The 14216-nt window shown below is 53.2% G+C and overlaps 1 protein-coding gene across 8 annotated transcripts in view; it reads left to right on the forward strand.

Moving 5' to 3' along the window:
- Window positions 1-14216, forward strand: part of PGBD5 (piggyBac transposable element derived 5) — a 313156-nt gene that overhangs the window by 265548 nt on the left and 33392 nt on the right. For 4 of the 8 annotated variants that reach the window (XM_084996896.1, XM_005670977.3, XM_084996897.1 and 1 more), the window contains one exon: window positions 11654-12081. In XM_084996896.1, coding sequence (XP_084853022.1) covers window positions 11654-12081 — 428 coding nt within the window. Of the gene's footprint in view, window positions 1-7918; window positions 8399-10826; window positions 14149-14216 lie in introns of those variants that run through there. The other 4 variants (XM_084996899.1, XR_014827897.1, XM_084996900.1 and 1 more) reach the window with 4 other exon arrangements.

A 14216-nucleotide genomic window follows, 5' to 3' on the forward strand; every position in this document is an offset into this window, starting at 1 on the left:
AGCTAGGAAGGGGCTCTCCTGGCCTGGCAGGACTGAGCCCACACCAGAGGCAGGTCAGCTTCCAGGACTCCCTTGGAAGAAGGGCCCTTCCTGACCAGCTGTGGTCGCTGCAGCTGCTGCTCCCTGAGCTTGTGGTCTGCGCCAGGCACTGCTGGGAGCTATATGGGGACATCTGACAGTCCAGGGTGGGAGGGCATTAACCCCTCTGGCAGCAGGAGCAGTGAAGTCAGGGCCTTCTTCTTTTTTTCTGGGGGAGAGGTGACAGCTTTCTTGAGACGTGATTTACTGAGCACACAACTCACCCATTTAAAGTCTACAGTTCATTGGTTTTTAGGATATTCACAGATGTGAGCAACCATCAGCACAGTCAGTTTTAGAACATTTGTATCATGTCAAGAATAAACCCCTTAACCATAGGCCATCACCCTCTACCCCTCACCTCCATACCCCCAGTAACCAGTAAGCAACATACTGTCTCTGTAGATTTCTTAGGGCCTGCTTCCTGGCTGTGGACAACAATCATGTTTTGTTTCGTTTTTTTCTTTTTATGGCCGTACCTGCACCACTTGCAAGTTTCCAGGCTAGGGGTCAAATTGGAGCTGCAGTTGCCAGCCACAGCCATAGCCTCGGCAACACAGGATCCTTAACCCACTGAGTGAGGCCACTGCAGCTCCACATCCTTACATACAGTATTTCGGGTTCATAACCCGTTGAGCCACAATGGGAACTCCTAATCATGTTTTTTAAAGAGCTGGAAAGAACCTTAGGTGGTCTAGTCCAGTCCCTTTACTCTGCAGACCAGGAAACTGAGCCATTTGCCTGGCACCTGGATGCCCATCACTGGTGAAGCTGCCAAGAGCCCATTGGTCTCCATCTGCTGCCCCCTCTCTCGCTCCGGCCCCTGGTGTCTATGCTCTCATCTAGTGCTCCCCACAGCCAGCTGGCAGCTGGCCCTGGCCCCGTGGTGTGTGTGCTGAAAGTGATCCTTGGGGTTGGGGTGAGAATCCTCAGTGGCGTAATGGGAACAGACCTTTACACGATGGCAGTGACAGCGGTGAGGCCCACCTGCAGCGTGCCAGGGCTGCCAGAGGAAACCAGGACCCAGGACCTCAGCTTGCCCACTTGTAAATGGAGCTGTTGGTTGGGATGATCATTTTCTGTAGTCATCAGGGCCTCACTGTAAGAAGCCTGTGGCGTGGACAGAGTGGGGAGGGCGGGCCGATCCTGGAAGGTGAGCCCCGGGTTTGGTGGGTGGTGGGGAGCAGCCCCCTGGGCACCTTGGGATTATCCCCTTGGAGAACCTCCACAGAGCTGCTCTGTAAAGTGTTCTTGGGAATGGAGCCTCCTTAGGAAGGAAGGAGTCCGCGGCCTCCGGCCTGGACATGCCAAGGTCCTCTGCCCATGCACTGCTCTTGGCTGATTCATGTCACCTGACAGAATGATAACAATAGCGGGAATGACCCACAGTTCCCGAGTCCATCCTGGTGAGTCCTAACTATCTTTGTCGTCACCGCAGCTCTGTAAGGTAGAGGGCCTGAGGCAGGCAGAGGAAGCATCTCATTCGAGGTCCCATAGCTAACAAGTGGCAGAGTCACACACAGGCCGTTGGTGCCAGAAGCTGTACTCCCAGCCCCCAGTGGGTGTGGGAGGATACAAAACATCTTATGTCGAAGCACCCATGATGGCTTCTGACATGGTACATGTTTGGGGGAGGGAGGGAGATGCCCTCTCTGACTTGGGTCTGCCCACAGCCTCCTGGATGTGTTGCTGTTTCATCATGAGGTGGTTTGTCTATATTAAAAAAGACAACATTGGAGTTCCCGTCATGGCTCAGTTGTTAACGAACCCGACTAGTTTTCATGAGGACATGGGTTTGATCCCTGGCAGCGCTCATTGGGTTAAGGATATGGCATTGCCATGAGCTGTGGTGTACATAGGTAGCAGACACAGCTCAGATCCTGCGTTGCTGTGGCTCTGGTGTAGGCCGGCAGCTGCAGCTCCAATTCAACCCCTGGCCTGGGAACCTCCACATGCCATGGGTGTGATCCTAAAAAGACAAAAAAAAAAAAAAAAAGGACAAACATGAAAGTTTCCTGCGTAGTACAGCAGGTGAAGGATCCAGTGTTCCTGTACCTGCATCAATCCCTGGCCTGGGAACTTCCACAGGTGTGGGTATGGCAAAAAAAAAAAAAAAACAGCCAAAAGGAAGGGAAAGCTCTGATGAAAACTCAAAGTCTTGTCTGACCACCCATCCCTCTCACATATAAGCAGTTGGGAGGATGAAGGGTGTTTTCCTTGGTACATCTAAAGCATTCAAGGCAGAAATTTTAACTTGCCAGCCTGCTTTCTGGGTGTGGAAGCAACTCACAGCTACTTGGAGTTGAGAGTGTGAGTGGAGGAGCTTGGCATTGAGCTGCCCCCTCCCCTCACTGGCACACCCCCCTGATGGGGCCCTTGCCTGTGTTTTGCCAACATCTGCTCAGGATGCTTTTCCTGCCTGGAGTTGTGACAAACACCACCATTGGTTACAGAGAGGAGTGTTTATGACCAATGGAAAGCCAGGTGATTGTTTGGCTTCCATGTTCACTTTGGGGGGATTTTTAAATTTTTTCCAGCCTCATTAAAAATTTAACCCAAGGTGTAGACTGCATTCAGTAATCCATAAGTTGGGTATTTTGCTTGTCTGCTCTCTTATTCTTTCTTAGATATTTAGGTCGGAAGAGGTGGTATCCCAGAGGAGAAAAAGGGGCTGGAAGGAGAGAAGAGCTCCTGCCCCAGGGCCCTTAGCCCCTTGCTGTGATGGGATGTGTGTCAGGCAGTGAGCTGGGATGTGGGGGCTGAGGGCTCTAGAACGGGGCCTGGGGCTCAACTTCACCCCCGCCTCACATGACCTCCTGGAGGAGTAGAGGTTGATACTTGGAGCGGACAGGCCTTGATGCACAGAATATCACTGCAGAAAGGATCCTAGAACCCCCTAATCCCATTCTGTGGAGTTCCTGTTGTGGCTCAGCGGGTTAAGGACCCTGTGTTGTCTCTGTGAGGATGCAGGTTCAATCCCTGACCTCGCTCAGTGGGTATAGGATCCAGCATTGCTTCAAGTTGCAGCATAGGTCACAGATGCAGTTCAGATCCCGTGTTGCTGTGGCTGTGGCTGTAGCTGTAGCTCGAATTCGACCCCTAGCCTGGGAACCTCCATATGCCATAGGTGCAGCCCTCAAAAGCAAAAGCGAAAAAAAAAAAAAAAAAAAAAAAAAAAAAAAGCAAAACAAAATCCCCTAATCCCACTCTGGTTTTGTAGATGAAACCAGTCCTTTGCCTTGAAAAGGTTAGAAGGACATCAGGACTTCAAGTGTCCATTCTTTAAAAAAATATCATTTGCTGTTCTTTTTCTGTTTTTAAAGGCCATGTGTTTAACTACATCTGTCATTTCTAGAAATCATGTTCAGAAAAGTATTAAAGGTGGAAATTGCCTGTAATGGCCTCCCCGCACCTGGTGCTTTCACACGCAGCAAGCTTTGCCCGTGAGTCTCAGCACCACCCTTACCCCAGTCCCCACTGGGTTCCAGAATCCTCCTTAACATGAGTCTAGGCAGCTACTAACCACTGGAATTGACAAAGGAGCCAGAGCCTATTGGCTGTCTCTGGACCAGGGGTCAACACCTGTCCTGAGTGGGAGGTCCTGTTCTGTTCTGGGAGAGGTGAGGGCCTTTGTCTGCATGGGGGGGGGTGGTGATGTCATCTGCACAAATCAGCTTTGGAAGCACCTGGGTGATGTTTCTGTAGGTATCTGAGCAGGACCCGAATCTGCAAATCTTAGCCCCACTCACTGCCATTCTCCGCACCTGCTGGCCACTCTTTCTCTGCTGCCAGAAAAGGTGAAGGCTTGCACAGTTACTGATGCTTTTATTCAAGCGAAAGCTCTCTTGAGAGGGGTCATCCCTGAATGTGTATCCCCTGGCACTGCAGCTGTCACTTTGGGTCCTGGCGGTACTGCAGAGCGAGGGTCACAGGGGACAGGTAGGGCTGGGGTGCACCTGGAGAAAGGCTAGGCTGGCCAAGAGACCGAGGCCCCCTACTGGAGGGCCCTGAGACATCCTTGGCTGGCACTCATGTGACCTTATTGAGGTCTCTAGAAGGGACGTGTGCTTTGTGTGTGCTGATCGTCTTCTGTCCAGCAGAGGAGTCCACTGTTCATGGGATCTGTTGCAGATAATATCTCTGTCTAAGGAAGAGGTGCAGTAATTAGGGTTTCTATGAAGGATGCCAACCTTTCTGTGTCTGCTCCGATCGGATGGGCTCCCGTGGAAAGGTGCGTTGTGTGTCCTGAGCATTTATATGCAGCACTCTTCTGAAGCAAGAGGATGTGGGGGCTGCTGGTGGGGAGACCTGTGTGGCATTGCTGAGTGTGGTTTACTGTGTTCTGTGTCTCCTTACAGCTTTCACTTTGGATTTTTTTTTTTTTTTTTTTTTTTGTCTTTTTGCCTTTTCTAGGGCCGTTCCCGCAGTATATGGAGGTTCCCAGTCTAGGGGTCCAATCAGAGCTGTAGCCGCCAGCCTACACCAGAGCCACGGCAACGCGGGATCCAAGCCGCGTCTGCAACCTACACCACAGCTCACAGCAATGCTGGATCCTTAACCCACTGAGCAAGGCCAAGGATCGAACCTGCAACCTCATGGTTCCTAGTCAGATTCGTTACCCACTGTGCCACGACAGGAACTCCTCACTTTGGATTTTTGACTCCAGTTTTTTGTCTTCCTGCATGAGGATGAAGAATAGCTGTGTTTGTGCTCAGTGGTTGACCTTTCCTGGTTCGGGTCCCCTGTAACAGGAGAGAAATCTAGAAAAAGCCCATAGTTCTGGAACTGCTGTGTAAACGTGGTCAGAGCACTGTCCTTCCTGGGTGGTGTGCTATGTCAGAGGGTGAGCACTGAGTTGGGAGCATCCTGCCCTTTCCTGGGCTCACAGCATTAGAAGTGCAGTTGTCCATGTGCTCTGGGCTGTCGTCCTGTCTAGAAGTCTCCTCCTCTATTAGATGCGTAGATGACAGAAGCCACCTACCTCGGCTGGAGAGGGCTGCCCCACAGGGGGACCTTTTACCCTGTCTCCCATCACGCATGTCCTGACAGGTCCTGGGGAGGGAGGCCAGGACCACCCACCTCCCCATCACTACGTGCATGGACCAGGCAGAGCCTACTGCCCGCTGGGGGGAAGAGCCCGGGAGCTGGCCCAAGCCTGGATTATAGGGGCCAGCAGTCCCCAGACCAGCAGTCCCCCTGCACCTACCCCACTGTCTGATCCACTTAGTTTTCTTTGAAGTCCTTTCATCGTTAACAACCATTGTGCCCACACACACCCCTGATGCAGCTGCATGGTGCTGTTGCTCAGGCCGGGCTGGGCCCTTGAGCAGAAGCACGTGCCCCATCTGGGGGCCAAGTTGAGATATGACCTTTACCTTCTCATTTAGGTTGGAAAGGGCCGGATCCTTTCCTTTGGGGCCTTGCTGGGCCTCTGACTTCTCCACAGACCCTCTTCCTCTCTGGCCTGGCCTAGCGGGTCCAGCAGTCAGGACAGGCCTGTGCCACTTGCTTTTGGTTTCTTTGCTTCTTTAGGCTCTCGTAGATTTTCAGTGCAGAAACAGGATTCCCACAGCGGCACATTTTGCGTGCCTAGCCCCGTGCGTGTAGCTTTGTAACTGTGTGGAGAAGCCCAAAGATCCCCCCGAGTTCTTCCTTCGAGGCTGAGCTTCCACGACTGCCACATGGCCTGTTAGCACCTCCTTGCTTGGCACCCAACAGCCTAAACAGAGGTGGGGATGCTGGTGCTGTCCCACCACTGCCTGGTGACATAGGTCTTGTTGTCTCCCATCCATGTCCAGGGATGTCAGTGCAAGGCCGGACTCAGCCCAAGGCTCCTCCCTTGCATGGAGACTCCTTGATCCAGCTGCAAATTGAATTTGCTGCGAGTCACTTAGCACTGAACAGGGAAAGAAGTCTCTGGAGCTCTTGAGAGGCAGTGTGGCTAAATTCTGCAGCCAAGATGTGGACCTCAGGTGTTTGTCAGGTAGATGGCTTGGCCTGCGCATCAGCCAGCTGCAGCTGCAGTAAGAGCAGTGTGTTGGGCTGTTTTCTGCATTACTTGGTTATGGAATGGAATGCCTTAAGTTTGTTCAGTGTCGCAAAGTAAAGCAATGTTTTTGTGATGATGTGGGCTGCTCCTGTTATGATTTTGTACCCCTTTGATTTGGCCTGGAGAGAAGTTATTTCATTATTTTACTTTTTGTTGGTTTTTAGGGCCACATCCACAGCATATGGAGGTTCCTGGGCTAGGGGTCTAATCGGAGCTGTAGCCGCCAGCCTACACCACAGCCACAGCAACAGGATCTGAAACGCGTCTGCAACCTACACCACAGCTTACAGCAACGCCAGAGCCTTAACCCACTGAGCGAGGCCAGGGATCAAACCCAAAACCTCCTGGTTCCTAGTCGGATTCGTTTCCGCTGCACCACAGCAGGAACTCCTGTTTCATTATTTTATACTTAATTCGAAATATTGTGTTGCTCATATATTGTGAACCCGCTGACAGTTTGTATCCCCAAATGCACGTGTCATCGCACAGTGAATGCTTCAGTCTCTGAAAGTTGTGCTTTCGAGAGTACGCAAAGCCAGCCTTTTCTTCTAGACAGGGCAAGGTGGGGGGCAGTGCCACCCTTGGGGTGTCTGGCTGCCTCAGGTCTGGAGTTGTGTAGTGGGGGCTGGGAAGGGAGCAGCAGAAGCAGCTCCCTGTGGACCTGGCCCAGTGGGCCTCAGGGCAGACTGGGCAGGACAGCCACTGGCTGTATTCAAGGTCATGCAACTTTCACTCTGTGTGGTTCTTACTCCAATTTAACTGATAAGGAAATTGAGGCACAGAGAGGGTATGTGGCCTGCCTAAGGTCACACAGCCAGTAGCCATGGACAGGGAAGGGAAAAGTCATCAGAAGATGCAGAAGTGCCAGGAGTTCTGCAGTGATCTTCCTCTGCTCAAGGAGGGAGGGAGGGAGGGAATGAAACCCAGTGAGATCCGGAGCCAGCTCACCCAGGCTGGGCACCTGGTAGGGGTCTATGACACGCCACCTCCCACATCCAGCCCTGACCAGGTGTCTCCCACCCAGGACTCTCCAGGCCACCCACTCTCCAGGCCACCCCAGCTTGTGTCCTCAGGGAGGTGTGGCTGAGGGCGTGCCCACCTCACCCCTCAACACAATGCCCATCCTCCCGGGTGGGTGTGCTTACTGTCCATCCAGGGGCAGCAGGGGTGTGTTAGACATCCCACCAAGTACTGGGCCCAGCAAATGCAGGGTGACACGACAAGCCTTGACCTCTGAGGGGACAGCAGAGGCAGACCAGGCCAAGTTTAAACCCCTGGGGAAATAGCCATAGGCTGATGACCATGGGGAGGGAAGCCGTGCCCTGGGGTCTGCCTAAGCTTGGGTGGGCAGGAAAGCCTTGAGGTGGGGATGCTTGATGAAGCTGGAGGCTGGGGGGCTGCATCCCTGCAGGCAGCCCCATGATAGAAGGACATTGCCAAAGCCCAGCCTGACACCCGCTTCACCTGCATACCTGAGCCCTAAGCCTGGGTGGAGAATGTGGATTTGCTGGAAGTGCAGTGAAATCGTGGGGGTGTTTTAATTATGCAGGGGAGTGTTGTGATCTGGATTATGTATTTAAAAAAAAATGTGTCTTGTTGCTGTTGGTTATTTGGAGAACGGAGAGGCCCTTGGGGGAGGTTATTTTTATGGTCCCAGCCAGAGGCAGCGGCCACCTGGGTGAGAGAGCTGGTGACGCTGTGGAGGTGGGGGTGCAGAATCTGCTTCTGGGTTGGGTGAGGGGTGTGGGGGACCGGGGAGCCACGGTGGTTCAGGTGTTTGGCTGAGGTAATGGGGGTTGGAGGGCCGGATGGGGAGGAGCAAAGGGGAGGGGACAGGTGTTGGGGGAAACCTGAAGTTCAGTCCAGACACATTTAGCTGGAGATAGTAGCCTTTTTCCTATCCTGATGCAAATGGAAGTGATGAGCAGGTGAGGCCTTTGCATGAGATGTTCTCACTGCCTGAAATGCTCTGTAGCATCCCTGCCCCCACCCCACTGATGGCTTTGCACCCATCACACTTTAATTTTTTTTTCTTTTTCCTTATTTTATTTTTTATTTTTATGGCTACGCCCATGGTGTGCACATGTTCCTGGGGCGAGAATTGAACCCGTGCCACAGCAGTAACCAGAGCCACAGCAATGACAACACTAGATCCTTAACCCACCAAGCCACCAGGGACCTCTTCACCCAATGCCTTTTAAAACCCATCTCTTCTCCCCTGCAGGGAGCCTCCTAGACCATGGGGCAGAGTCTGGTCAGGGTACCCTTGTGGCTGCAGCTTCCCCAGCCTGACATCACCAGGACTCTCTGTTCCCTGCCCCCCTCACTACACCCAGACTCCTGGGCCAAGGACTCCGGGTCTGACTCCTTTCTGTTCCCAGAGTCATGATGACACTCAGGTCTTCACTGGGTGATGGTTCCCTAGCCACCCTGCCTGACAGTCCCCTTTCCAAACAGAGCGTCTGCTCTCTAGTCACTACTGGGAAGAGGGTTGCGTTTCCTAGCTTGGGGTGGGCTGGGGGAGCCCCTTTGCGGGAGGGAGCATTACTGAGCAACTCTTGGTGGCCCCCCTTGCCCTGGTCTGTGGGCCTGCCGTGACATCCTGGGTCTGATCCCCTGGAGACCAAGGGACCAGGTGAGGATGGCCTCGAAGGAGAGGCGTGGCAACGTGATGGGGTGGGTGGGAGTGAGGACGGGATCATGTGAGTTTATTAGCTGGCACTGCAGCAGCGACACGCAGAGCCCAGGTGCCAGGATAAGCCTGGGCGGGAACCCGCCCTTCACCCTTGGTCCTCCAGCCCCAGTGCTGAGCTGCCTTGTTTGTAGCATGCAGTCTCCTTTCCCTTCTGACTTGCCCCTGGCTGGGCTCTGTGACCCTCCTTAGGCCACCGCAGAGGTGGAGGGAGGTGGGCAGTGGGAGGACTATGCACTGGCTGGAGTTGTGTGTGCAAACAGCCAACTCCCTTCTCTTCCAGAGGGGACATGCGTGAGGCAGCAGGGGTGCTGTTCAGGGTTACAGCAGGTGCTCTGAGCCCAGTGGAACGACGGTCACTCCAGCTGTGAGGCACCTGGAAGTGGACAACCTTGGGCTCTGTCCTCCCATTTCTAAGCTGCTCTTTCCTCACCTGTGGGATGAAGTGATGCCTCACAGGGTGGAAGCATCTCATGACTTAATATCCTGAAAAGCACTGAACAAATGAATCAAAAGTAAGGGAGATTTATCTTGGCTGGGGATCTGTCCACGTCCAGGGTCCTGTTACTAAACGGCCGAGCTGTTAAGTTTGTGATGGCAATTAACTCCCCCATCCCCCCCTTCCCTCCCTCCTCCCTTCCTTCCTTCCCAGTGACCAGCCAGTGCCAACACCTCACGTGCTAGAAATCACAACAGCTACAAGAGGCTGTGGAGGATGCTTATAAATCAAAACTAAATAGATAAGAGGCTATCAGCTATTTCCCAGTTTCTTCATTAAGCAGCTGGCCAGGCCAGAGTTGGCTGTGTGAATTCATCTTGAAATGGCCTAGGAGGTACCATGCCTTTAAACATAACTATTGAAAGAGAAAATTCCCTTCTGCTGACTCTGCATGATGGAGCAATTAAAAGCAATTTTCCTCTTTTTCGGGCGCTACCCCTGAATAATTTATGGCTTCATCCGCTGGATGCTGCACAATTCGTTGAAATTAAATGATTTCAGTAAGAGTGGCTGTGGAGCCACAGGCTGTTTCTGCTGCCCTGGCCTCATTGTCACGGCAGCCAGGGACATCACCTTCGAAACCAGTTTGGCCCTGTGGCGCCATGCTCTCCTGGAGCCCTTCCCAGAAATGGGTGGCGAAAGTGAATGTGATGGCCACTTGGTGCTTTGGGATTTGGCGGCTGCTCCTGTAAAATGAAGGCTGTTAGAGCATTCTAAAGCCCCCAGCTCGCCACCAGTGGATTTCTGTTGCTAACGTCTCGGTGAAGGTTGCCCAGGTTTTGGTACCTCCGGAGGTCCAGCAGTGCGTTGCCCACCCCCAGCCCCCAATCCTGCCCCACACAACAGCCTTGCACAGCAGCTGTGACTGTGCCTTTTTTTTTTTTTTTTTTTAGGGCCACACCTGTGGCATATGGAAGTTCGCAGGCTAAGGGTCGATTCGGAGCTGCAGCTGTCAGCCTATGTCACAGCCACAGCAATGGGGGATCCGAGTTGTATCTGCCACCCATACCACAGCTCACAGCAACCAACGCCAGATCCTCAACCCACTGAGAAAGGCCAGAGATCGAACCTGCATTCTCATGGTTAGTAGTCAGATGTGTTACAGCTGAGCCACAATGGGAACTCCTGACTGTGCCTCTTTTACAAATGGGAGTGATGGAGGAATCTATCCAATGGTGTGCACTTAGCTAGAAGCAAATTTTGGGTTTTGACTTCCAAATGTGTCCACCTGAATTTAATCCCTGGGATGCCTTGTGTACATTATCAATCTCAATTTTGCTGTAGAAAACTTGTTTTTCAGAGACTGCCTAAATCAGTAGTAGAGGCAGGTTGGTGGGGAGTTGGGGTGAGGGGGTTGGTGGCGATTAAAGTTATGATGACTATGCATGGCTTTTATTAGGAATCACTGTATGGGAGTTCCCGTCATGGCTCAGCTGTAACAAACCCAACTGGTATCCATGAGGACACGGGTTTAATCCTTGGCCCCTGCTCAGTGGTTAAGGATCCAGCGTTGCCGTGAGCTGTGGTGTAGGTCACAGACTCAGCCCAGATCCCATGTTTCTGACTGTGGTGTAGGCCGGCAGCTGCAGCTCTAATTCCACCCCTGGCCCGGGAACTTCTGTATGCTGCAGCCCTAAAAAAAAAAGAAAAGAAAAGCAAAGAATCACTTATATGGATGCAGTGGAAGCAATCTTTCCTCCTGCAAGCCTGTGCCTACTGTTAGGCTGGCTTCCATGGAGTTGAAAGCTATTTCTCTTAAGAATGAACGTGTGTGTGTGTGTGTGTTTCTAAAGGCTGTCCCGCATTTGTAAAAATGTGTCAGATTTTTGTTGCACTGGTGGAATTATCTAAACCAGCCCCTCCAGATTGACTTACTAATGAATGTAGAGCCAGCACGTAGAGAAGTCTGACAAATTGCTCTCTCCCCTGAATGGAATCTTCCAGGCACCAAGTGGTGAGAGCCTTCTGATTTCCCCCGTCATAGTAACTTACAAGGAGACAAGAGCCCAAAAGCCATGCCGGGCACCTGTGTTAGGAATTCAGTGTGTCTTTGGGTCTCCAGCCCTTTCCCCTGTGTGCCTTTCTCTTCAGATCACTATTTCTGGATGTGCCACATCTGTGTCTCAGGGTGTGTGCAGAGCGCAGCTGGGACTCAGGGTGCCGGGGACCCTGGGTCTTGGGGCACCTGCCTTGGGGAAGAGGACAGGGCAGAACAGCTCCCAGGAGGATGTCGGGAGGTGGCCCCGGGGATGGGATGTGATGGGACGTGTGTTGTCCCATCCCGTCCCGGGGTGTGTGTGTGGCTGTGGCGGTAGCGCTGGCCTGCCTGTTCCAGGTCCCACCCGGAAGATGCCCCCCAGTGCCAGCGCCATGGACTTCTTCCAGCTCTTCGTCCCCGACAACGTCCTCAAGAACATGGTGGTGCAGACCAACATGTACGCCCGCAAGTTCCAAGAGCGGTTCGGGAGTGACGGGGCCTGGGTGGACGTGACGCTGCCGGAGATGAAGGCCTTCCTGGGCTATGTCATCTCCACCAGCACCTCGCACTGCGAGTCGGTCCTGAGCATCTGGAGCGGCGGCTTCTATAGCAACCGCAGCCTGGCGCTGGTCATGAGCCAGGCCCGCTTCGAGAAGATCCTCAAGTACTTCCACGTCGTGGCCTTCCGCTCCAGCCAGACCACGCACGGCCTCTACAAGGTCCAGCCCTTCCTGGACTCCCTGCAGACCAGCTTCGACTCTGCCTTCAGGCCTTCCCAAACCCAGGTGAGGCTGGGAGCTGGGGAGGCTGCTTCGGGGGCAGCCGTGGGGCAAGAAGGCGACAGTGACCATGGGCGTCCTCCCCTTCTGGTTATCCTTGCTCGACTCCCATCTCACGAGCCCATCCTGTCCCCAGCTGACTTGGGGGAGGTGATGGGCGCGCAGCCCTCACCATGTTCAGCATCGTTCTCCGAGATGCAGTTGCTCTGCTCCTTCTCCCCTCCCTGTTGGTGACATTTTCTTTTTAAACTATGGTTTGCTCAGGGTAATGTGGATTTTCTGGTGCTCATGTGCTGCTGGTGAAAGGGGGCGAGGGGCCTCCTAGGTGATGATGGGGAGGAGCCCGGAATTTCCGTATCCTTAGGCCATGGGGGGACGCGGGTACTCTCTTGCTGGGTCCCCTGGCGCACGGGGAAGGGCCGGGAGCCTTTGACTGGAAGTTGGCGGTGCCCCAGCCCTGCTGTCCTGGCCCTCACTCCTTCCCTCACTTCCTGGAGGCTGAGTTTGTTCTCTCAGCTCCTTACACCACCCCCCTTCCCCCGCTTGGCTGTGGAAGACCGTTTCAGAAAGGCCCTCACAGTTGCTCTGCTGGTCTGGTGGTCTTCGGAGGTGGCTCTTTCTGGAGGTTTCTCTAACCACAACTTCAGGACGTTCTGGGCCCACGTGGGCCTTGTTCTCTCTGACCTATTCTAGGCAGAGACAAAATCTTACATCATTTTCACTTACAAGTGTAAAAACCCACTCATCTGCCCTGTTTTCTTCGTACTCTTCCTTCAGGGCCTTCGTAACAAGCCCCAAGTTCCTTCTGAAGTCCTCTTCTAGAGCCTCCCCGGGTTCCCTAACCTGCCTTCTCTGCAGAGCTGAGAACCACTGGAGGGTGTTTGTGGGGAAGACGAAGCCCTGTGCCAGGTCCCAGGAGCCTTAGACGCTCTCAGAACCATTCTCCCGTTTCTGCACAGCCGTCCTGTGATCACACCGGCTCAGGGTTCCATTGTCTGCCCTGTGACTTCTGAGGCCTGGAAGGCGTTCCCTCCTCCCTGTGGGTTTCCTCTATCCTCGCCCCCCACCCCCACCCCTTCACCACCTGCTGTTTACAGGGCAGCGGATGCTGCTTTGTCTTGTCTTCTCTAGTGTCACCCTCCTTCCTTCCCACCAGGACTGGGGTCTTGGGAGACACAAGCTTACCTTATAACAGGCCCTGTAGGACCAAAGACAGGGCTGGGACATTATTTTTTGTTTCACTGAGTATTTGCTTGGTTGAAATGAGCTGAACCAGAGACTTGCTGGCTGGATGCAAGGGGAACAAACAGTATCCTGGCCATCCTTGGTGTCAGACATTCGAAGAGCTGGGGAGAGGGCTGTGGGCTCGCCCAGCCCAAGTGTCTTTCAAGACTCAACCCACCAGCTTCTTGTTGATAATTAACAGCCCAGAGATTAGGTTGCTGAGGGTCCTTCCAGCCCCGAGATGTGGCCAGCCTTCCCATGATTACTCACATTTGTTGTGTGTCTGATATGTGCTGGCCCCATGCTGTACTCATGTTTGTTGTGTGTCTGCCCTGTGCCGGCCTCGTGCTGTATTTGGATTTGTTGTGTGTCTGCCACGTGCAGGCCCCTTGCTGTACTCATGTTTGTTGTGTGTGTGCCTGTGCCAGCTCCGTGCTGTCTGAACCTTCTGTAATGGCAGCATCAGACACCTGAGATCTGCATACAGGGCCGTCACCGTGCCTGTATGTGTGTCCCCAGAGTCTGGGCAGTTGGCAGGCACACTGCAGTGCCCACTGTCAAATTCCGATCTGCATGGGTTCAGCCCTTCTTGGCCTGGGAATCCAAGGAGGCAGTGCTGCCCCCCTGCTTTGTGTGGCTCAGATGGGCACTTTCTTCTTGCTGCCCACATCTCTTCTTTGCTCCCAGTTAATGAGATTGAGAAAGGAGGGCATGAATATGAGGTTCAGTTTGGAAAAGGGCTTTCTGTTCATGTTGTGTGTGTTGGGTGTTCGCCCCCTTTTTTTTTTTAAATTTTGTATGTAATTTTTACTTTTGCCTTTGTACTTGCAAACTTATGTGCCCTCTGAGGTACCACTTTCCATCCCGAGCTTTGAGCTTCGTGTGTTGTTGAGGATCCCAGCAGGAAACCAATTCTG

This window comes from Sus scrofa, chromosome 14, assembly GCF_054392235.1.
Source record: "Sus scrofa isolate SSC_HxYL_T2T_F1_AM1 chromosome 14, Sscrofa_HxYL_maternal_Yorkshire_Landrace_v2.0, whole genome shotgun sequence".
Taxonomy (NCBI): domain Eukaryota; kingdom Metazoa; phylum Chordata; class Mammalia; order Artiodactyla; family Suidae; genus Sus; species Sus scrofa.